Source organism: Carettochelys insculpta, chromosome 14 (genome assembly GCF_033958435.1).
Source record: "Carettochelys insculpta isolate YL-2023 chromosome 14, ASM3395843v1, whole genome shotgun sequence".
Taxonomy (NCBI): domain Eukaryota; kingdom Metazoa; phylum Chordata; order Testudines; family Carettochelyidae; genus Carettochelys; species Carettochelys insculpta.
Window position 1 is genome coordinate 8,786,274 of NC_134150.1, and position 25,202 is coordinate 8,811,475.

Below are 25,202 nucleotides of genomic sequence, written 5' to 3' on the forward strand. Positions count from 1 at the left end.
AAAGAAGGGCAGCTAGCAGAGGTCAATACAGAACCACACACCCCATAGCCATGCTAATAGCAGAGAAAAGAAAGGTTACTCACCGTAGTAACGGTGGTTCTTCGAGATGTGTCCCCGTGGGTGCTCCACATTAGGTGTCGGGCTCGCCCGGCACCGTAGATCGGATCTTCCAAGCAGTTTCTGCCGGACCGCGCATGCGCCGGTGCGCGCCGCTCCCTTGCGCGCTCCTGGCCACATGCGTGATCCGGTCCCCGCCAGTTCCTTGACCAACCGCCTCGGATGCTCCTGCAAAACACTAAACAGAGATCCGAAGCGGGGAGGATGGGCGGGTAGTGGAGCACCCACGGGGACACATCTCGAAGAACCACCGTTACTACTGTGAGTAACCTTTCCTTCTTCTTCGAGTGTCCCCGTGGGTGCACCACAATAGGTGACTACCCAGCAATAACCCAAGATAGGAGGTGGGTAATCGGATTATGTGCAGCTTGTCCCCGAGAGGACCGCTGTCGAGAGACGGGTATCCTCTTGGAATACCCTGTGAAGGGCGTAATGTTTGGCGAAGGTGTCATACGATGACCAGGTCGCCGCTCTGCAAATGTCTTTTAGCACAACGCCCTTGAAAAAGGCTGTTGATGCCGCCACCGCCCTAGTGGAATGAGCCCTGGGAGTGGCCAGTAAAGGAGTCTTTTTGAGTTCGTAGCACATTTTTATGCAGGATACGATGTGCTTCGAGATTCTCTGCGAAGAGAGACCTTCTCCTTTCGATTTGGGAGCGAGAGAGACTAGGAGTCTATCCGTTTTCCGGAAGGACTTGGTCCTGTCTATATAGAAGGCTAGCGCCCTCCTCACGTCCAGGAGGTGTAGGGGCGCCTCTTTCTTAGAGTTATGAGGCTTTGGATAAAACGAGGGTAAAACTAGAGGTTCGTTAATGTGAAACTCAGAAGAAACTTTGGGAACAAAGGCTGGATGCAGCCGTATGGTTAACGCCTCCTTGGAAAAAACAGTGCAGGGTGGTGTTGCCATAACTGCTGCAAGTTCGCTCACCCTGCGAGCTGACGTGATTGCGAAAAGAAAGGTCGTCTTTATCGTAAGGAGGCGGAGGGAAACCGTGGCCAAGGGCTCGAACGGTGGTCCCGTTAGCACATTAAGCACCAGGTCCAAGTTCCACGAAGGTGGAAGCGGTTTCCGAGGGGGGTATAGGTTTACCAACCCTTTGAGGAACCTGGTAACCATGGGATGGGCGAACACCGTGTGCCCTTCCTCTTCGTGTCTGAAAGCTGAAATGGCGGCAAGGTGGACCTTTAACGAGGATAGTGAGAGTCCTCCTCTCTTGAGGTCCAGTAAATACTCTAATATCACAGGCATAGGCACCGAAAGGGGGGCTAGCTGTTTGGTAGAACACCATGCCGTGAAGCGAGTCCATTTCTGCTTGTAGGTCTTCCTGGTGGAAGTCCTCCTGCTACTTTCTAGGACTTGCTGCACTTCCTCCGTACATGTGCTCTCTAGGGAGCTGAGCCGTGGATTAACCACGCTTGTAGTCGCAGGCCTTGGGGGTGCGGATGCACTATGGACCCCTGGGCTTGCGTGAGCAGATCCGGCGCCACCGGAAGGGTCATCGGTGGACGGTCCGACATGCGCAGGAGTAGGGGGAACCACTGCTGTCGATCCCACGTTGGGACTATCAGGATCATTCGGGCTCCTTCCCTCCTGGCTTTCTGCAAGACTTTGTGGATCAGCACTGTGGGAGGAAAAGTGTAAAGCAGGGGGCCCCTCCACAAGATCGCGAACGTGTCCCCCAGGGACCCCCATCCCAGTCCTGCCCTGGAGCAGAATCGTGGGCACTTCTTGTTGTGTTGAGTGGCAAACAGGTCTATCTGGGGAAAACCCCATGAGTGAAAATTCGGTCGTAGCAGATCGGGATGGATCTGCCACTCGTGCGTGAGTGCAAAACGCCTGCTCAGCTGGTCTGCCTTCACATTGTGAGCGCCTGGTAAGTACGAGGCTTTCAAGATTATATTGTTGGCAATGCACCAGTTCCATAACCGGATTGCTTCCGCACATAAGGCACGGGACCGAGCTCCTCCTTGCCGATTTATATAAAACATGGTGGAGGTATTGTCTGTACTGATCCCGACAACTTTGCCTTGTATATGGTCTCGAAAGTGTCTGCAGGCGTTGAACACTGCTCTGAGCTCCAGTATACTAATGTGCAGTGACTGCTCTGTGGAGGACCACAGCCCTTGAGTCACCTCTTTGCCCATGTGTGCTCCCCACCCTATGAGGGAGGCATCTGTAGTAAGAAAAACCGATATTTGTGGTTGGTGGAAGGGTACCCCTGTTAGCAAGTTCTTGGGGTTTACCCACCATTGCAGGGATTTGTGCACCTCTGCTGTGGGCGACACCACCCTGTGAACGGTGTGTGCTGCCGGTTTGTATACGCTCGCCAGCCAGTGCTGCATGCTGCGCATGTGTAACCTGGCGTTCTGCACTACAAACGTCGCCGTTGCCATGTGGCCCAGCAGCTGTAAGCACGTCAGGACCGGCACCGTAGGGCTGAAGGTGATGACCTGCATGAGGGAGCCGATGGCCCGAAAGCGAGTCTCTGGTAGATACACTCTCGCTGTAATAGAATTTATGCGTACCCCTATGAACTCTATGTCCCGTGTGGGGTCTATCTTTGATTTTGCCAGATTGATAACCAGGCCGAGTGAACAGAACGTGCCTGCTGTGACGCGTATCATGCGTAGTACCTCCTCCTTCGAGGCCCCTTTGAGTAGGCAGTCATCCAGATAGGGGAATATAAATACCCCGTCTGTGCAGGTAGGCTGACACCACTGCCAAGGTCTTGGTGAAGACTCTGGGGGCCGAGGACAGGCCAAACGGTAGGACCTTGTATTGAAAATGTTCTTTGCCTACCATGAACCGGAGGAATCGCCGGTGAGCCGGATGGATAGTTATGTGAAAATACGCGTCTTGTAAGTCGAGGGCTGCGAACCAATCTCCATCGTCTAGTGCCGTAAGGATGGAGGCGATTGTGACCATCCGAAAGCATTGCTTGCGCAGGTACCGGTTGAGGCCTCGAAGATCTAAGATGGGCCTCCAGCCTCCTGTCTTCTTCTCCGTGAGGAAGTACCTCGACTAGGACCCTCTCCCTTGCAGTTGCTCCGGCACTCTTTCCACTGCCCCTATGAGCATGAGATGGTCTACCTCCTGCTTGAGCCTCGCTATGTGGGAGGCCTCCTGGAGGTGGGGCCTGGGTAGAGGTCGTGGCGGTGGGAGCGACTGGAAGGGGATGGCGTACCCCGTGGCTATGATCTCCAGCACCCATTTGTCTGTGGTGATCCTTTGCCGCTGGTCGTAGAATGGTCGGAGGCGATGGTGGAATAGCCGCTTCAGATGACCTTGTGCGATGGTAGTGATGGCGCAGCCCTGGATCTGTGTGTCAAACTTGTGGCCTTTGGCCCTGCCCCGAGGACGCACGGCTCTGTTGGGAACGTCGCCTGGGAGTTCTGTACTGCTGGTGCTGTTGATGTCGCCCTTGCTCGTAACCCCTGTGGTACTGGGGACGCTGTTGCTGGTACTGGTACTGTCTTTGTTGAGGGTAGTACTTTTTCTTTCTGTATGGAGGGGTGTAAATCCCCAAGGTCCTAAGTGTGGCTCTCGAATCTTTACTGGAATGAAGGACCGAGTCAGTTGATTCAGCAAACAGCTTCTGTGAGTCGAAGGGAAGATCGACTATCTTTGCCTGCAGGTCCCTCGGTATACCCGAAGTCTGGAGCCAGGACTCCCTTCGCATCACCACTGCCGTAGCTGTGGAGCGTACCGCTGTGTCCGCAACATCCAGGGCGATCTGAACTCCCGTCCTTGAGGCCGCGTAGCCTTCTTGCACGATGGCCTTGAGCACCGGTTTCTTGCCCTCTGGAAGCAAGTCCATGAGGGAGGTTAACCTAGTGTAGTTGTCGAAATTATGGTTTGCTAAATGCGCTGCGTAATTTGCCATTCGCAACAGTAGAGTGGAGGAGGAGTAGACCTTTGTGCCGAACAGCTCTAGCTTCTTGGCATCTTTGTCTGTTCCCCGTCTTGAATTGAGATGCTTTGATCTTTGTTGTGACAACTCCACCACCAAGGAAGTTGGTTGTGGGTGGCTGAACAGGAACTCCATGCCCTTCGCCGGCACGAAGTATTTCTTATCCGCTCTCTTGTGGACAGGCAGAATAGTCGCAGGGGTCTGCCATATCATAGTGGCGGACTCCAAGATTGCTTCATCAAGCGGTATTGCTATTTTGGAGGAGGCCGGAGGTCTCAGATTTTTGAGGAGCTTATGGTGTTTCTCTTGCACCTCTGCTGTCTGGATGCCTTGCGTGAAGGCCACCCTCTTAAACAGCTCTTGAAACTGTTTGAGATCGTCCGGAGGATGGACATCCCCCGGGGCCGTAGCCTCGTCTGGGGAGGAGAGCGAGGAACCACTAGGGTACGCCTCTCTGGACCCTTCCGGTTCCTGTTGGTGATGGTACATCCTCTCGCTGGAAGCTTGCAAGGGAAAATCTCAGGGTTCCATAACCAGTTCCCCCTGAGATACTTGAGTCTCTGTCCCCGTTCGCGATTGCCCTCGGGGATACGGGACCGTCTATAGGGATCTTTCCCTGGTAGATTGCCGGTGGTGTCTATGCCCCGCGTGATAGGGGCGACCATGGCAGCATGGGCACTGTTCTTGGGAAGGTGACCTAGACCACTCCCTTGGTGCATACCCTCTGCATCTGGGGGAGCGAGATCGTCGAGAGACCTGGGACACTGGAGAGAGTGATTTGTGATAGTATTCCAGCGGCTCAAACCCCAGGAAGGGTGAAGGTGGTCCCAGCCAGGGCGAGGCTGCTTGTAAAAATGGAGACGGGGGCTCTGGGTAGGCTAGGGGGGACCCCTGCCTTCTGGTTGGAGTCTGCAGCATAAGCGGAGGGCTGAGAGAAAGCAACTCTGCAGCCCTGTCTGGAGAGCGGCTGCGGTGCCTTGTTTTGTGTGCAGCCTTCCCCCTCCCTTGAGGGGGTAGCTCCACCCCCTGACGTGTAGGGGATCTTGGCCCCGTCCGGGCCGTGCTCGGCACGCTCATGGGTGGTGCCGCACGGGCGGTGTCGTCTGGTGGCTGCAGGCTGCGTGCCTGCGCGCTCTGCACCGCCGGTTCCCTGGGGGTCGGTGCCGCTGCTTGCGGTGCCGCCGGTACCAGCACTTGTTTAGCCGCCGCCCTGCCTGCGGTGCAGGGCAGCTGTTTGATTATCGGAGGCTGAGCCGCATCTACGTGGCTCTCCGTGCCGCCACCGATCAGCTGTTGCTGCGGCTGGGGGCTGTGCGTTCCTCCCATCCCGCTCGCTGTTGCTGCTGGCAGGGATCGGGCTGGGGAGGCTTTCCTCCGTTTTTGCACTGATGGGGTGAGGGAGGCGGCTTTCCTTTTATGGGCCCCGGAGGGTCCCTCCTGCTGCGGCCGCTCCGGCACGTCTGGCTGGAGGGCCTTGTCGAAGAGCAGCATTTTAAGCTACATCTCCCTGTCCTTCCTTGCTCTGGCTGTTAATTTTGCACAGAAGGAGCATTTGTGCGTGACATGGGACTCCCCCAGGCACCTTATGCAGAGACTGTGCCCATCAGACGCTGGCATTGCCTCTCGGCAGGACTCACATTTCTTGAATCCTGAAGAGGACATTTTTGGTGAGTCTTTCAGTTGTTAATGGGTACTTAGCACCTTCTCTGTGCTGTTTTTCCCCCTCTCCGATAGCCTGCCGCGGCAAGAGGGCTAATGGCCCTAGGCTCCTGGCCTCCGGTGCTCCGCTTGTTACTAGGACTGGACTGAATGCCGTCCCGCTTGTTGTTTGTTTGTTTGTTTGTTTTTTGAAAATAACAACTGGCTAAATTAACAGTAGCTTAAGAACTTGAAAACTTTAAAGAAAAAACAGTTAAAACCATTGAATACGCTAACTTGGCCGTAGCCTAGTCGGATTCTGTCTGCAGCCGACGGCGGTTAAGAGGAACTGGCGGGGACCGGATCGCGCACGTGGCCAGGAGCGCGCAAGGGAGCGGCGCGCACCGGCGCTTGCACGGTCCGGCAGAAACTGCTTGGAAGATCCGATCTGCGGCACCGGGCGAGCCCGACACCTATTGTGGAGCACCCACGGGGCACTCGAAGAAGAAGAATATTTTTCAGCCTCTCATGACCCCACAGCCATGGGCTTCCAGGTGCCGAATTGAAACAGTCTTCCTGCTGCTTAATTCCTCCGCACCTGAGAGTAGTGGAGATGGAAGAGGCCAGAGCACAGAACTGTGGGGCACATACAGGACATCTCTGGAGGCTGATGAATTTGATTTAAGCCATGGTGCTTCTTTGCTACCCTTCATTCAGCATTTTAAATTCTAACTGAACGTTTCATCCATCAGGTCTCTATGATATTATGATATTGGTATTATGTCAATTTTAGTGCACCATAAATCGAGCTAATGCAGTTTACAGTGAAGATAGGCAGTTGCTAAAATCAGGCTAATTACTTAAAATTGATATTTTCTCATGGTGTAGACCAGGGGTTCCCAAACTGTTTGGCATCATACCCCCTTTAGATTTTTGAGAAACCCTCACTTCCCCCCCACCTCTTCTTTACCATCATCCAACCCCCTCTTTTAACAAAAAATTCAATTTGTGATTTAAAACAAACACAAAAACTTGATATAAAATTTTATTTATAATCAAAAATAAGCACAGATAGTTTTTCTTGGCCCCTTGCAAGTGCCTGGTGCAGCCCCAGCTGGCCAGCTACTGAGACCCATGCCAGCCACCAGAGCTGACCACAACAGCCTCCTGCCTGCTTGAGACCTGCGCTGCCAGAGCCACCCACCCAAGCCCCAGCTTGCCAGCTACCTGAGCCCTATGCCACCCGCCTGCCCGCCGGTTGCCTGAGCCCTGCACTGCCAGAACCAGTTGCCCACCCACCAGCCGTCTGCCCCAACCATGGGCCAGCTGCCTGAGCTGCTCACTCAAGCCTCATGCTGCCAGGGCCAGCCGCCCATCTGCCATCTCAAGCCGCTTGAGCCACATGCTGCTGGGGTCAGCCACCTGCCTGCCAGCCGAAGCCACCCAAGCCCTGTGCTGCCATGGCCAGTCGCCCAAGCCCCATGCTGCTGGGGCCAGCCACCAGTCCAAGCTGCCTGAATCCTGTAATGCCAGGGCCAGCTGCCCAAGCACTACAATTCCCACAAACCCGCCAGCTTCCCAAGCCTCACAAGCCCCGTGAGTGGCCCGCCCAAGCCCCTCCCATCCCACAAAGCCAGGCACCACCAGCGGCCCCCACTTTTAGCCCATCCCCATCCCCTGAGCAAGGCACCCCCAGCCTCCCATCTAATCCCACTCCCCTCCTTCCCTGCAACCTACACTCACTCATCTTTGCAGGAGGCAGCTAGCTCCACATGGGTCTTCGCTGGCTGCCTGCTTTTTATAGCAGCTGCACCAGGTCACCCACATAAAATGGCAGGGGCTGAGAGCGGGAAGCAAAGGCCGGCTCTTTCTTTAGGTGAGGGGAGTGTCGGGGTGGGGCTCGGTCACCTCATGACCCCCCGGAATTTCTTTCACATACCCCAGAGGGGCATGCCCCCCAGTTTGGGAAACCATGGTGTAGACATAGCTTGAGACTAGACAAAACACAAAGTTTTAGAAGGGATATAAGCTCTCATGCTTCAATGAAGAAGCTAACAAAAGTGAAATGGGTTAAGAACAAACTTTCCCTAGGAATTGATTAATCTATAATTTTCAACAGTAAGTTACATTCTCTTGCATGATCTTCTGAGTCAGATGATACCAATGTCAGAGCTTAGATAAGGAACTAACTGAAATATTTAGTTAACATGCCTTACCTCAAAGCATCTTCATCATTTTTATGTTCCTTAAGTAACCAATGCCCACAAGAAACATGATTGTTGGGATGGGAAAAAGCACTGTCATTATTATCCCTGCAGAAGGCACTAGGTTTCCGTGTTCATCTACTACAAAACAGACTTATTGCACAACTTTGCCTTTCTTCCCTCTCATTAAGGTCATGTGGCCTAAAATAAACACCTTTCCTTTTCAAACAGTCTCACAAAAAGAAATGTTCCATTACTGGAAAACAACAGTCCTTTCAGACATAAGTATCCAGTCTGTGCAGTATCAAGCTAATAAACACAACAGGGACATGTTTGGCAATATGTGAGCCTTGGCATTTCTACTATTTCCCACTTTACTAGTGATGTTTTCAAACCAGCTGGAATATTAGAAGGTCGGATTCCAAACAGCTAAGATAATCAAGATAAACATTAAAATATAAAAAAAATCTACATTTTTACCTAATGCTAAAAATACTTCATTGTAAAAATAATTACTGATGAGCTACCTTAGTCTGCCAGCCAGAGGAAAAGAGGCAGCTTTCACAGGCTTGGTATTTTTACAATGATGCTTTAATAAAAAACACAGTTAATGGGTTTTCAATGTGGATGTCTACACGAACACTGATAAGCAGGTTAGGTCCAGATTCAACTCTCACTTATCCCAAAGTCTGTAACAACCTTATGGTAAAATACTCCCTCATTCTAATATAAATTATTGTGATGGGGTTCTGGGGTCCCCCAAGCTCTGCACCCCGGCCGTAGGCAGGAGAGTCTCTCACTTAGCAGGAGAACAGCGGGTTTATTAGCCGACAGGACACAGCATCGTACAGAGGAGTCAGTGCAGCAGGCAGAGACAGCCAGTCCAATCCATGTTGGGGAGAGGAGGCCCCGAGGGGCCCCCAGAGCTGGGGCCTTGCCCCCTCCTTTGTCTTTCTTTCCCTCAGCCCAGACTAACTGCTTCCAACTCCCAGTTCCAATTCAAACCCCTCAGGCTCCACCTCCTCCTTTGTCTGCAGTACAAAGGTGTTACCTGGTCGTCAAGGTTACCCTCAGCAGGAGCCCCACACCCTCTGTGAGCCACTCACACACACACAGGTATCCCCCACTTCATCACATCTCTCCCCCCTTCCAGACCGAACTGAGCGGGGTCACTCAACTGGTGACCTGGGGAAGTTCGGGGCTCTCCCCTTGTGACAGGGCATTGGCTGTACCCTCTGTTCTCCCCTCGATGTGCACCACCTCCACATCATAGTCCTGCTGGGGGAGGCTCCAAGTCAGGAGCTTGGTCTTGGCCCTTTTCATGTGATGCAGCCGGGCAAGTTCCTTTAGTTCCCTTGGGTTGGTTGGTCTCGCTGCAGCACCAACAGATCGAACAGGTCTTTTGTGGTCTGGGTCCTGCCCCATCTGACCACCAGTCCATACAGCTGCTCCAGCTAATGTCTGGAATTCAGTTACAGTCCAGTAACGGAAGGTACAAATGCTTCCATCCTTGGCATTTAGCCAGACCACCACAATGGCTGTGTGCCTCAGTTTCCCCTTCCATGCCACACAATAGGTTTGGAATGTTCCTTCTCATGTCAGAGGTTGCAAGACTAGTTACAGGGAACAATGGTGACATTTCAGAGTTACAGACTCCTTTAGCATACAATTTATGCTTCTACATCAATGTCGTCATGTCACATGGCTCTTTTTAAACATTCAGTGCATGGTACAATTCTACAGCTTTTGGTAGCAGCACCCCTTGGTTACAGCAGTCAGCGTGAGTAACAGAACAAACCCATTGCAACTGTACATTTACGTTGCTCTTTGGTAGACCACAACTTTTGTGCAACCTCCTTGAGAATCTGGTATTTTGGGGATAAATGGCTGAGGCCTTTCTTAGCACCATCAAGTTCTAATCTTCTCTCTTGCCCCCTGGGGTGGAAATTTGATCTCTCTGGCTGTGCCCTCTCTTCTAACAAGAGCTGGGCCATTGATGATCTCAGGGAGATGGCCCCCCCCACCAGTCTGGAAATTTGCAAACCAAACTGCTTTCTGAGAGTTGTTTTGTGAGTCCCAGACGCAGAATCCACATGAAGGAATCCCTGTTTATCCCTTACTGGCCCACCAGGCCCAAAGCTCCTTTGTCCTTCCACCTCCAACTACTGCCTCCCCATGGAATCAGAAGTGGAGTCCAGTATAAGAATATAAGTGTTTCCACCATCTGGAGATGGGGAATTGCTGGCCCTCTCCTGCATCCTACAGAGACTGACTGTGCAGCTGTTTTATTTGGTTCTCGCAGGGCTGCTCACATTCCCTGATAGTTTTCACTTTACTTGCACCAACTTCCAATTCCTGAGAAACTTTTACACTGCCTGCTTTGGACCCTTCCAGAGCACAGCCAGTGGTTTCACACTCAGGCAGGTCCTGGCCATCAGGAGCTGAAACAAACTTCTCCCCAGGCAAAGGGTTGCTCTGGTGCTTACAGACAAGCACCTTTCCTGTTCATTCTCCTCCACCTCACTCCCATTTTCTGCAGTCCCCACAGACGGGTCAGGAAAAGTTTCAGGGAAATTCTCTTCCTTAAGAGCTTCCCCAAACAATAACTTACCCCTGTCTGGCTCCACAGGGGCACTGCTCCCTTGAGCCACAACCAGCTCCTGGGTTTCACCTAAACCCAGGATCACTTCTGGCCCATCAGGCAGATTCCCACGTAATCCCCCTTCAGGCAGACAGCCAGTACCACCGGACAGAAGGTTAAGGGTCCCTTTCCTCCCTTCTGCTACCAGCTCCTTTATCTTCATCAGTTAGCGTAACTCCATTGCCTGTCTGTTCTCGTGTCCTGGCGAGAGGATGACTCTGGTAGGACAGAGTCCTCTCACCCCCCCCCAGTAACACCTCAGCATCAGGCAAAGAATAAGTACCAGAATCGTCTGGTCTCTGGGATTCCCTGATGATACTAACTGGATTAGACCACGTTAAAGCATCATCCCCCCTGAGAGACACAGAGGCAGGCCCACTTCCCATCTGGGCTTCAGCTGCCCTCAGATCCAGCTCTGGGATCTTGGCTCCATCTCGAGCCCCCACAGGCTCAGGCAAAGGATTCACTTCCCCAGAAGCAGAAGCACTTTTCTTGCACCAAGGACCAGTGTCCTTATCAGGGACACCACTGCCCATCCCAGAGCCATTCCCTCTGCTCCAGCCCCCATGGCTGGATTCAGAGACACACCTGGAATGCTCTTTTCTGGTGGTTCCTTCTCCAGCCACCCCAGGCTGGGGAATCTTCCTCAGACAATGGGCTAGTTTCCTCATTGGCATCTTTTCCAAACGCAGGCTCTGCTCTCTCCCCAGGCTGCTGCTGCTGTTCAACACAGACAGACAATGGGAGACACTCTCTCCTTTGTCCCAGCCCCCCGGCTGGTCTCCACACACACACAGAAGGTGAAGCAGCTTCTCTCACAGACAACTTGCCATTCCCAGTGGATCAGCTGCTTTCCTGCACAGACGCACAGGCACCTTCCTCGGCCCAGGCCTGGAAAACTCTTCGCAGGTCTGTCTTGGCCACTAGTAGATGATGGGTTGGAATCGCTCCTTCCCTCCTTGAGCTGTGGCAGGCCACTCGGTTCAGAGCTCCAGGCAGTCTAGGGTTCCCTGCCCCAATCCGGGCTCACCTCTGCAGGATTCTCCCCAGCCCTCAGCTCCGCCACTGCACATCCACGCTGCCTTGTCCAGCTTCTTTAATCTCGATTCGGTTTCCAGGTGCTGCCACTTCACAGCGGAGTTGCTCAGCGTGGTTGCAGGCTCTCAGGCTGATGCCCTCTGCACCCCACGATCCCTGGAAGAATCCCTTCAGTGTGCCAGGCTCCTTGCGGGTCACAAGCTGCCCGGGGTTAGGCTGTAGGCCCCTCCGCCCTCTGGGACCGACTCCAACAGACTCCCAGCGGAACCCCTTCTTCAGTGCGACACCCGCTCTCAGGGACCATGAGCACACTGTCTTGGGAAGAACTCATTCAGCGTCAGCCTCCTCAGGGGTCACTTGTTCCTGGGGGTTGGGCTCTCGGCCCCTCCACCTTCTGGGACCGACTCCAGCAGATTCCCAGGAGTAACCCCTCCTCGGGTGTGACACCCCCTCTCGAGGACCACGACCGCAGTTGCTTGGGTTCGGCCGCAGGCCCCTCCGCCTTGGGGAACTGCACCTCACTGCGCTTCAGCACACCTGGGTCTCGCAGGCCCCACTTCTTCCGGGGCCCCGGTCACTTACTGCTGGATGCTCCATCCTCGGGGTGCAGAACATCCCACTCCTGACACCAGTGTGATGGGGTTCTGGGGTCCCCCAAGCTCTGCACCCCGGCCGTAGGCAGGAGAGTCTCTCACTTAGCAGGAGAACAGCGGGTTTATTAGCCGACAGGACACAGCATCGTACAGAGGAGTCAGTGCAGCAGGCAGAGACAGCCAGTCCAATCCATGTTGGGGAGAGGAGGCCCCGAGGGGCCCCCAGAGCTGGGGCCTTGCCCCCTCCTTTGTCTTTCTCTCCCTCAGCCCAGACTAACTGCTTCCAACTCCCAGTTCCAATTCAAACCCCTCAGGCTCCACCTCCTCCTTTGTCTGCAGTACAAAGGTGTTACCTGGTCGTCAAGGTTACCCTCAGCAGGAGCCCCACACCCTCTGTGAGCCACTCACACACACACAGGTATCCCCCACTTCATCACATTATACAGAATGACAATGTTTAATTATTACCTGTGAGGAAGGTTAAATTCTAGGTTTAACCCATTAACTGATCTAACGGGTTGGAGAGGGGCGCTCATGGAATGTCCTGCTATGCAGCACCACCACGAGTGGGGGGAGCTCCAGCATGGCTGGAGCAATCCCCACCTGCAGCAGCCTGGCCCAGGAGCACTGTAAGCCAGGGGCACATTTTATATGTATTATCTATTGTATATCCACATACACTCTACATTCATACATATGCATATACACGTTTGTGTGCATACATGTGAAAAATAATGGTGTCCCATGATAACTTAGGTGGTTAACCATAGATTTACATAGGACAGCCACATTTTACTTTTGAATACTTGAGTACAATTAAGATGTAATACTACCTCCCTTATCAGCTTTCCAGAAGGTTGCTTTGACTTCTACTTAACTACATTTTTCAAAGTAGCTGTACATTTACTCAAGTGCCTTTTTGGGTACTTTTTAAATCCCAATTAAAAAAATTAGGATTATTTTATTGTTGTATGTGTAGAGATAGTGTTTTGACTTGTTCATTCCCAACAAAGCTGGAATAAAACTTTACCTGCCTCAGTCTAAATCTGACTCATTCACCTTTACTATCCCAAGTAGGAAGATATATTCATCCACCAAGGAAACCAGTTGGCTCAAGAAAGTGGGAGAGTATTTTTGTATGTTTAGTTTAATTAAATTTTTATTTTAAATGTAGTAGACAATATAGCAGGTCACAATATATAGAATTCTTGTACATATATATATATTCCTACATTTTAGAAATGTTTAGTTAACTTTAAATTTCCTATACACGTCACCACTAAAAATCAAGGAAATCACCACTTAAACAATACTAAGTAACTACACGAGCCTCCCTGCAACACCATGGGCTTAAAGTAAAATAGGACAAAAAATTGCAAAATACTTAATTTAAGAATATACTTATGCATTTTGCTGGACTGGGATCATAATAGCCAAAGTACAGAAGATTTTTATATATTCATCAAGTCTTTTGCACTGATTTGTGAAACTGATTTCAAATCTTACTTTTAGCTGAAACAGTGAAATCTGTATATACCTACAAGAATTCTGACCACACTATTCCACAACAATCTTCCACTTCCAACATGCAATCAGCCAAAATGCACATCTATTTCCTGAAAATAATTTAAAACCTAAACATGTCCCCCCAAAAATTAAAATACCTTACTGCTACTCTTCAAATGACACCTTTTATTTAAAGCAGCATGTTACATACTAAACCTATCGTTTTTAATTATATAATCTGTATTGGTCTATTGTAACACATACGAACAAGGGATCCACATTATGTTGTGCATACAACCTGAATTTAGAAAACTGCTAACTTGTGAGAGGGTTAAATGTTCACATATCATAGGAAATAATACATTTCAAAAATTTAATTTTTAAGAAAGGAAAACTAAAAAAGCAAATTCTATCATGTCGCATCATACCAGTCAGACTTTTAGATTCACAGAACAGACTCCTATGACTTGAGCTCTTGGAACAACTGACACCTTAACTATGGGCTACCATATGGAACTAGCCACTAGAAAGGGATGAGTCATGAACTCTGCCAGCAATGCTTCACAGCTACCTGGCTAAACAAGAGAATAAAGCTAGATCTCTGGAATCCTGAGCTCACTGTAGTCCCTCCAGCCCTAATCACTGTCTTTCCCCATTCTGCCCCAGTTTCACCCCATCCTAGTAAGACTGACTCCTTATCTGTCTCCATTCTGCCACTCTAACATCAGGAAAGCATTGAGATCACAACAGATAGCATCTGTACCTTCAGCTCTGGGGCCTGGGATCATACAAGCCAGGAAATGCAAATGCAAGGAAAGCACTGTTCAGGCCCTGCAGCCACAATGCTCGGAAAAAAAAATTTGCCAGCTACCAACAAGCCACTATTGAACATGTGCAAATTATGATTTTCCAGGGTTTATAACTCGGTCAATTATCCTCACCAAAGTGGGCTGTGGTTTTCTTTGGTAGGTTGGGGGTTTTGTCTGTTTTTTATCTTTTAGCAAAACACTTCCTTCTAACTAGGAAACAGATGATTTTTTTTTGTTTAACTTTCCAAAAATATTCAGCTTGAAGCAGGATCAGCATAGAACATTTCTACCTAAAATTTCCAATGGAAAACGAACAGTCTTACATTTAGAAAGCATTAGAAAATGTTGACTAAATGTATTCTTACCAGCTCTATCTGTATTCAATCTTTCTTAAGCTTCCTTCTGATTACACTATACTCATTTAATTCAAAAACTGAAGATTATGGTACATTTATTATACCACCCACATAAACACCACTATTGTATAACATATTTTATCTATAATTCTTTTGTAAAAAGATATACCATTTTTCTGAAAGATGCTGAAATGTACATCCTAAATTTAATATGTCAACATTTATAATTTTACAGTTTAATAAATATTTTTCACAATTCAACAACAAAATGCTTCAAGGTACCAAAATCTAATTTCCACCTCCAAAATATATCATTTATATTTAACTATATTGTTACTTATACCTTTGATATAATTCCATAACGGAAATATTACTCTGTTACAAATAACCATGGACTTGCATAGGAAAATGATATAATGGACAACAGCAACTGATCAAGAATTACATTTTAATGAAAGTGTTCATTCTATTCAAATATTGTGATTTCACTGTTGTTAAAATATCATGCATTTCAAGTTAACGTTTTATTTAGCAATCATTCTATTTTTAAGGATTGTGTGTGTGATTTAACTAATCAGCATCATTTGGTACCAATGAATATTTGGTATTTGTTTAATATTCATGAGCTATAAATACAGAAGACATGTTTTGCTCCTCAAGATAACAGATTTTTGGCTCTGGGAATGACAGTATGAATTCTATTTGTCTCTTTATTTTGAGGTGCTACTTTTTCATGTGAGAGTGGAATAAATATTAGCTTTTTCTATTACAACAGATAATGGTAACAAAAATTAAAATACCAGTCAATGTTCATGCTAAGTCTGATATCTACAGTTAAACGAAGCTGCAAATCAGACTCATTTGTATCACCTGGCTAAAATCACAATATATGTCATTTAAAGGAAACTGGCTAATGAAATTAGTTTGGTATTTCAGTGATGATCACCAGAAGGCTGACATTCTAGGTTTTGTGACCCTCCAGTACAGAACTGTGGTGCACTGAACTCAGGGGACATTTACATAAGCACCTCTTCCCCGATTCCAAGAAGCACTACATTTACTTAGAGCAAAGCTTCCAGGCTTTCTGTTCATGCAACAAGCTAGTTATCCCTGTGAATAAGTTGGTGTGATGAACAGCACGTGCAGCATTCTAAAGCTTCTGAATCCCTGAACATGAAATATTATTTAAGATGGAGAGGACCTTCCAATCATAATGTCATGCTAAAGAGAATGCGGGTAGCTTTTCCTTAAGCCTAAGTGAGTGGGCAATGAAATTCCCTTTACTTCAGTGATAACAGGAACAGCGGGATTGATTTGACTGCAGTGGAGGAGAGCAACAGAGTGGAGATCAAGCAGCAGAAAAGCCAGCAGAAAGCAAGAGAAGCACTTTTAGGATGTCCCTAGGACGAAGCCAAAAGAAATTATTTTTGAGCACAATACTGGATGGTCAGAGACTTGAAATTCTCTTTCAAGGAAACCACCTCCTGTTTGTTCTTACACTGTTCAGGAAAACAGGATTGAATGTACATTTTTTATAACTAAGTAGGACAGCACCTAGGGAATATCTGAATTTCATCAACTTCTTCTGCCTATTTAAACAGCCTGCAAGGGCCCAAATACCGACTAATCAGAGAGAAAGATCAACAGTAAAATGGCTGGCCTGATGCTTCTAATGCGCTGGACAAATGCAGTTAACAATTCACAGATACAGACAAGAGATCACAATTGCAGCCAAAAATAAAATGACTCACTGTAACCATAAATAATTTAACCACCATAACATTCAGAACAGAGAACAACAAATAAGAATGTGCCAGAACTAAAAGAACAGAAAACGTGTTATATCCTGTGCCTCTAAGAGGAAAAGATAATATCTAAAAGTATTAAAATCAACCTGCCTTAGTAGAATATTCTTTTGGACAGCCCATGTTGACATCAATAGCAGCTACATCATTCTCTCTGAAAAGACAGGAAGAAGAAGAAGAACAGCAAAACATACCCCCAAATATTCCAGACTAGAAAACAGAAAAAAGCATCTTGCCAGAAAGCTTGCTTGAATGAGATTTCCATCCCTAAGGAGTTCAGATTAGAATCTGAAGTTTGTCATTTTTTTCCGAAACCACTGAATCTTTTCTTTCATCTCCTTGCTAGCTTAGACAGTGGTCTCCAAAGACATTTCAAAACTTATCTAAGAATTTCATTTTCTTTATGGAAGATTTCAAAGACTAGACCCTTTGGGAATAAACGTAGTTAGGATGCTCTCCCCCACAAACTCAAATCCAGCAAAATATATGTATATATAAGTAAATGAGAAATCTCGCAACATTTTTCTCAGGTTAAAGATTACATGGATTTAAAAGTTATATTCCTCACCATTACCAACATACACTTTCTAATGTTTTTCTTCTATTTAACACATATTACCTGGCTGAGTGCTTTAAAATCAAAAAGAATAGAAGAAATTGGCCACCAGGGCTTTATCAGCAGATACACAGCACCTAAAGAAGAACATGTTGCAAACAGAGAACTAGCATGCCTAATACAATGCTGCAAAGCAGCTACTAGCATGAAAAGTAATTGCTTGAGCCTTGAAAAAAAATCACTATTGCGAATGGGAGCAGGAGCACAAGCCGTGCAGATTGCTCCCCCACTGATCTTTCTAGATGGTGAACTCTGCTGCAGTTTGCCAGTGGGATATGGAACTTTTGTCTGCCCTATTAGCTCTGCAAATTGCACAAGATTCTTACACCTTACTTCTCTGCTTTAAAAATATTTGTTTCCTTTTTAAAGGCTTATAAATAAACAACAATAATAAAGACTAGGGAAAAATACTGCAACAGAAGTTTTCAATGTCTAGTTTCAAATGCCAGCACCATTTGGATAAAACTGAAAACAGATCTTTAAAGATTAAATTTAAACTTCTGGAAGCCCAGGAAAAAATTATTTTAAGATAAGTTTCTAAGAGAACTTACACTAGCTTGGCTACAGCCAAGGCTCTCTCAGCATCAGCTGATCCCTGTTGGGCAAAAGGACGTAAATCAGTATCTGTTCACTTGATACTGTTTTATAATAAATGCTTTTATGTAGGATTACACATTTTATGCACACTTTAAAATGAATGTATGTGTTATCTGACACAGACCCACTACTAGAGAGCAAAATCAATAAGTTAAAGATGTATTTGAAGTTGGCGTATTGTTAGGGTGACCATCCATTCCGAATTAGGAGGGATGATCCCTACTTATTTTTTTAAAGGGACTAACTGTCCCGTATTATCGCCCTCCCCCGCTGACCTCTTCCACCGCAGCTGCTGATGGGAGTCACTTCCCTGAGCCTCAGGGAACCAGGGGAGCATGGGCAGCTGCCCCATCCCCGCTGCTTCCCCAGGACTCTGGTGGAGGGCTGGAGACTGCCGCTTCCCTGGGGCTCCCTGGGAGCTCTGGGAGCTACCGCTACCCCAGGGCTCTGGGGGAGCACTAGTGGCTGCTGCCTTCTTCCTGGCTCCCTGGGGCTTGGTGGAGATGGGAGGAGCTGCCCCTCCCCCCATATCTCCCTGTCCCAAATATGGGACAGGGAGATATGGTTGCCCTACACATTGTATGAAGTTAAGAACACATTCAAACGTTTGTAGGATCAGGGCCCACAATGTAACACAAATGAATATGAACATGCAGCACCTCATTAGCATAATGGCGGCTGCGGGAATTGGAAAGTGCAGCTTTCGAATCGCATGCCACCCGTGGAGGACCCCCCAGTTTTCAAAAGCCCTTTCTTCCTTACACCAGATAGGAAGAAGGGGCTTTCAAAAACTGGGGGGTCCTTTTGGAAGGCTCCATCTCCACGGGCAGTGAGTGATTCGAAAGCCGCACTTTTGCATTGCCGCAGCCACCATTATGCTAATGAGGTGCTGCATATTCATAGCAGCACCTCATTAGCATCTTTCGAACCTGCTCATTAACATGCCCCTTCCGAAAGGAAGGGGCTCATGTAGACCCAGCCTATAAGTTTACAGGGTACAATACTACTGTTGGTAAATAAAATACTCTGCATACATTTTTGTTTGTTTCTTAATATCTAGTCTTGTATTTCATTAGTATTATGCAATGCTAGATATACCTCTCTATTATCCAGAATATTTGACTATCTGGCAACTTCCCAGCTCTAGGGCCACCGGATAGGAAAGAATTTACTACATTATGTGGGGTACCAATGATATCCTTCTCTCTTCCATTAGGTGTATGACATTTTGAAATGTTAAGCCTCACTGTTATTTACTGCACTGACATATGCAAATAAATCAGTTAACTAAATGAAGGAAAACTAGGAACGTTGACTAAAAAGTGCTGAATGTTACTAAAACTGATAAGCACAAATGATGTCGTAGCTATGAGTTCTGTTTCGTGAAATTAAAAACAACAATAGAATCTTATTTCATTATATTTTAGCTTTGGTACTAGTATGTTTAAACATATAGCTAAAATAAGATACTCTAGAAATAAGCTGCATCTGTGGTCCACAATGTATAACAGATTAGAAATCTTAAATACCATTCGTGTGAAATTAGAATCCAGAAACAACCCCAGTTGGGAAATCTGGGAGCTTCTTAATATCTGACACAGAACTATGTTTAGATATATTTAAACAGTACAGCGCTAGTAAAAAAAATTAATCTACTTTGATGTCAGAAATGTAACTGTTCTTGTGTATTACTTACCATTTGAAAGACAACACGATTCTTCTCTCTCTCACAGGTTCTGAAAACAACTCTTTCATTAGGAGCTATAAAATCCACTGTTTCAAGCACCTCTACATGAAATAGGAGAGACACACAAAAATAATACAGGTAAATACAGTCACAAAATAATCCAGATGAAGAAACTCTACCAAATAAAGCTGTACACATCAAGGTCACAACCATAAAGTTTATCAAGTAACAATGTACAATTAAATCACATAAGCAAAATCAGCTAGATCGATGAGTTCATGAAGCTATTGTACAAATTAATAGAACTGATAATTAAGCACCATAGCCAATGCTTCATCCCTCACAAGGATATTTGAAAAAACAGTGGTTTTTAGAATCAGGGAGTGAAATGCAAGACGTACTACTGAACTTCCTAGTTCACCAGTCAAAACTATCAACTTGATGTTATTTTTTTAACAAAAGTTGTTTATGAAAGCATATATAGAAACAATTATAAGTGAGTTATTTCCCTGAATGACAAGAGCAGATTTTCAACTCTGTTAATGATGCACTTTCACTAGCTTTCCTAAAAAAACAAAATAGCAGAAATGTGGCACTTTAAAGACTAACAAAATGATTTATTTGGTGATGAGTCCTCATGGGACAGACCCACTTCATCAGATCAATAGCATTTCCAGTACAGAATGACATCTATAAGAACAGAGGTAAAAAAAAAAAACAATAAAAAGTGACAAATCAAGCACATAAGACTAAACGAGGGGGGTGAGGGATGGGGAATGTTAAGTGTGTTGCCTGAGATAATTATGAGAATCAAAGGAAGGGAAGCAGTCCTTGTAATGCGTAAGGTAATAGCTGTCTTCGTTCATACCAAGTGTTAATGTGTCAAATTTGAATATGAACTCCAACTCACAAATTTCTCTATGTAATCTGTTTTTTAAGTCTCTTTGTTCTTAGCCCAGAAACTACTAGTTTCATTATTTGCCTTTGTAAACTATCACAGGCATCTGGAGTTTTAACATTTAAGTTAATAAGTTTCTTTCAACTTCTAATAAGAGTGAGAAGTATTTTAAGATGTGGACCTTTACTCATCAAGAATTTTTGTCACTTTTCATAACACATGTGAAGTAGTCACTTTCACTCTCCAGCTTTCACTCAACTGTTGTTCATGGACACTCCAGGAAGCTGCTGGACTCCAAACATCTCCTACCTTTACTGCTTACTAAAATTCAAATGACCTCAATCCAATTTGAAAGAAAAAATTATAGCTGTTTTTAGAAAACGTTTTCAGCCTAAACTAATCTGATGGCATCTCAAATTTGTTTAATTTACTGAAAGCATACACACACTCTTCCCCTCCCTAAAACACTACGGCTGCATCTACACTAGCAAGTACATTTGAAATTAAATTAAAAATTAATTTCGAAATTACGCTTGGAGTGCCTACACACAAACCACAGTCTTTCAAAACTAACTTTGAAGAACAGGGCTGTTCCGTCGAAGTCAGTCCTTCGTTCCTGTGGTGGGAAGAGCATTCCCTTTCAAATCTCTTTCGCAAGAGAGCATGTGTAGACACTCCGCAGATGACTATTTTGAAAGAGGGGGTCCTCCATGGTGCCAATCAGCTGGTGGGTAGAGGAGCCGCTTATGGCGCAAGTGGAGCTCTATGGCTCCTGCATCTGCCTGGGTTTAATGACACAGGCTCCCACCAACCCCTAGGCAGGAAGCTGAAAGTGTGCTGGTAGCAGGGAGTCCACACTACTCACCAGTACGCTGCATTCAGAGACGTCCCAGCCAAACTGTTGTGCTCCCTGGACCTATGGCCAGCACCCCAGACCTCCGCTCATCCCAAGCACCCACCCCCAGGACAGCAGGGAGGCCCCCCCAGGAGCTGAGCCAGGCCCTGAAGAGATGGGCCCCCTCCTGGATGAAGGCCTAACTCCAGGGCCTCCTCTCCCTCTGGGAAAACGAGCAGGTGCTGCACCAGACGGGGGTCCAGCACAGGAATACAGCTGCCTTTGAGCACCTCTCAAAGGCCCTCACCAGCTAGGGCCACCACACCCACACCCCAGACCAGATGAGGTCAAAGGTCAAGGAGTTCCGACAGGGCTACTGTAAGGCCTAGGATGGGGCCGGACAGTCGGGGGCAACGCCCACCAGCTGCCCCTACTTTATAGAAGAGGACCGCCTCCTCGACCCCAAGGAGGTGGCAGCCCCAGCTGTCGTCCTGCTTGTACCGACCAAGCTGTAGCCAGGGACAGAGAGCGAGGACCACCCAGGACCATCAGCCACCACCAGGCCACAGTGGACTGTCTGGCACCTGGAAACCATTAGTGATGATGAGGGCTCAAGTGAGGGGGCCCTTGCCATCGACATCCCATCTGGGCCGTCCAGCTGGGGTCCCTTCACCTGTGCCACACCTGAGCTCCTGGAGGGACCCTCAGGTAGGTTTCATGCATGCCAGTTGCCCTGGGACCCTGAGAGGGGGCACTTGGTACCATCTGGAGTGGTCGCAGTCTCCCCCTCCCCCTCAGCCAGCGGCCCCGGCGCAGCCTGGATGGCCACACTCCCTAGGCCCCAGAGTGGCCAGTGCGTGGCACTCAGCACCAAGCAGCCTGGACAGCACAATGGACAGCACAGCTGTGGAGGGACCGGGGGCAGGGGCAAAGGGAAATTCATGCCCATGCCACCTATGCAGGGAACTCCAGGATCTGGACATCACAGGGCCCCCGGGATAGAGAGAGGAGGGGCAGGCACACAGGGGCCATTGCATGGGACTAATGGCCCATTCCCATGTCCCCTTCTGTCTCCACAGCTCCAGCACCCGGCAGCCAGCCGAGCCCCATCCAATGACCAGGGAGTCCCACCACAGACGGTGAGGGTGAGCGGCCCATACCCTGACCAGGGATGGCATGGGGCCACCACCAAGCCATACACCGGTACCACCAGGGCAGGGAGGACACATGGGACCCTGCCCACATTGCAGCCCTGTGGGACCTCATGGACGTGCTGCATGAGTGGCTTGTGATGGGAGTGCAGGCCTGGGACAGGGTGGCGGCCAGCTGGCACACACGCTCGTGATCAGGGCCAACCACGTGGAGGCAGCTCCCCCTGCCCAACTCTCCCCACATGCTGACCCCAGAGAGGCCATGGATGCTGCAGCCCAGCCACGCCCCTACCTCCCTGTGCTCCTAGCCCCAGCCCAGCCCCAATGGGGCCCCTGGATGCTGGGGGGGAGGGGCTCACACAGGCAACAGGAATCCCATCCCTCGACGCCCATCAAAGGCTAAGGCCTCCCACCCCTACCCCCAGCCCTCCTGGAGCATTGTTGTCTGCCCACCCTGCCCCAGGCCACCCCTATAAATAGTTCCTCCCACACATTCATAGTTCCCCCCACCCCCCTGTAAATAGGTTGTAAGGTTACAAAGACGCACAGCTGCTTGGTACATGCTCAGTAAAAGGTTTATTTGTGCTTACCCCTGTGTGTGCGGCAAGGGGGTGGAGAGGTGTATGTGCATGCGTGCGCGTGTGTGCAGGGTGTGTGTGTGTATGGATCATTGTGGCTCCCTGAGTGGTAGCCCTTGCGGTTTACGGAAGCCCCGCCGCTGTGCTCCAGGGCCCGGATGGCGATGTGGGTGCCATCCAGTGCTCCAAAGCAGTTGGGGAAGCCCAACTCATTGAATCCCCTGAGGGCATCGTCATCGAGGTCCCTGATGTGGATCAGCTGCCGGAGGAGGACCTTGTTGATGGCCTGGACGACCTGCAGGGCATGAGGAGACAGCACGCTCGTGAGTGTGGATTGGGGAACTGCGTGCCCGCCCGCCCTGTCCCCACCCCATCCCCTACAGGGCATTCCTCCCTGGGACACCTTCCTCCTGCCCTCTGCAGGCACCCCATCCCTGGCCCCTCCCTCATCTGTGTCAGGGGCCATCCCCAAGCCTGTGATGGGAGTGTGACCTCAGCATGGCTTACCTCGTTAACGACGGCCCCGACAGTGGCCCTGCCCACCCCAAACTGGTGGCCAACAGGTCGGTGACTGTCCAGGGTGGCCAGCTTCCAGAGGGTGATGCCACCCTTTTCTGGAGCAGGAGCGCTGGCCTCAGGCGGGTGTCACGGTGCTGGAGGGCTGGAGCAAGCCAGTGGCACAGCTCTAGGAATATCCCATTGGTCATCCTAAAGTTCTGCAGCCACTGGTCGTTGCCCCAGTCCTCCAGCACTAGCTGGTCCCACCAGTCCATGCTTGTGGGGTAGCCACACAAGCGGCGGATGGTCCAGGGGACTGGGAGAGGACGTTGCACCCTTAGGACAGCCTCCAGGATGGTAGCTACCATAGCCAGCACCGTGGTCAGCATACTGCCCATAGTCTGGATGGGTGGCAAGGGGTGGGAACTGCTCAGGGTTCATGGGGTGCCCTGCAGTGCCTTCTCTGCATGGTCACCTTCTGTGTGCCTGTGGACGGCTAGCCAGCCCTCAGCATGCGCATGCCAATGGTCCTGGAGAGGGGCCCTTTAAAGGAGTGGCTGGTGACAGCCCCTGAAATGCTTGCCTGCCATGCGACCCTGCCTGCAGCGCTTCCTGGCCCTTTAACTTTCAAAAGGGCACACTGGGTCACGTGGATGTTCTCTTTCAGAAGATTGGTTGGGCCTTTCAAAAGCACGAGTCGGAGCTCCAATCCCCATTTGGCTGTATGGACTCTCCTTTTTGAAAGGCTGTCTTTCGAAGGGTATTTTCGAAAGCCACCCTTTCAAACCGCTTCATAGCATAGACGTAGCCTACCAGGTTCGCCGGGAAGGTCTGCAGTGGAGATTACAACTGCAAAATCCATGTACTAAATCCCAAAGGATTCTGCAGCTTTCTAAAACACTTGTGAAGAGAGACAAGTACAGCAGAACCATCAGTGTCTAGTCACAGGAGCCCACAGAAATCACCAGATTCTAAAATTTTCTTAATTAAAGGCCTTCATGAGACATGCACATGAGTTATGAAGCCTTGACATTAATAGTAAACAAATCTGGGTATAAAACAATTTAATTTAATCACATGATTGAGATAAAAACAGACAAGCCACTAAGAAGCTATAAGTACAATGATTCAATGGTACTTTCAGACTGAATATTTTTACAGGTGGTTATACATCAAAATACAGTAACTAATTCTATTTCTTCAGATTTTCTGATATTCCTATATTAAAGCTGGTTGGATAAAATCCCTCAAACTTCCCCTTCTCTGCTCCCATCACTGGGCCAAATTAAGCCATTTAACACCAAAGTTGAATTACGCTTGTGTTCATTAGTCTGAGTGAGAGATTCTAAAAATGTGGCCAAAAGCAAATAGTTTTTCTCCTCCAGTTTTTCTTAACCACTTGAAAGCAGCCCTCAGATGCAAGATGCACCCCATAAAACACTCTACTGGCTGTCATGAAAAATGACAAAGGGCTCTGAGGTCCAACTGAGGAATGGCCGCAAGTAGTAAATATGAGATCACAGAAAAGGAAGTGACTTAGTGAGGGTTAGCAGAAGGATAAAAGGCTGAAAATCATCACCCGAGGTGTACAAAGTGAAAGCTGTGACTGCATAAATGGTGGACTCTCAAGTAGGAGTACAAGTTATTTTACCTCTACATTCGGCGCTGGTGCAACTGCTGCTGGAATGCTGTGTCCAGTTGCATCTGACGAAGCGGGTCTTTGCC

General features: G+C 48.5%; 1 protein-coding gene across 6 annotated transcripts in view; it reads right to left on the bottom strand.

The window, feature by feature from the left end:
- The window catches only part of DUS2 (dihydrouridine synthase 2), a 133,101-nt gene that overhangs the window by 80,214 nt on the left and 27,685 nt on the right, over nt 1–25,202 (bottom strand). For all 6 annotated transcript variants that reach the window (XR_012647444.1, XM_075008538.1, XM_075008537.1 and 3 more), the window contains 3 exons: nt 19,527–19,618; nt 17,785–17,828; nt 16,707–16,771 (listed from right to left, as the gene is read on the bottom strand). Coding sequence is in view for 5 of the 6 variants with exons in the window: in XM_075008538.1 (XP_074864639.1) it covers nt 16,707–16,771; nt 17,785–17,828; nt 19,527–19,618 (201 nt within the window). In the remaining variant the exon portion in view is untranslated. The remainder of the gene's footprint in view (nt 1–16,706; nt 16,772–17,784; nt 17,829–19,526; nt 19,619–25,202) is intronic.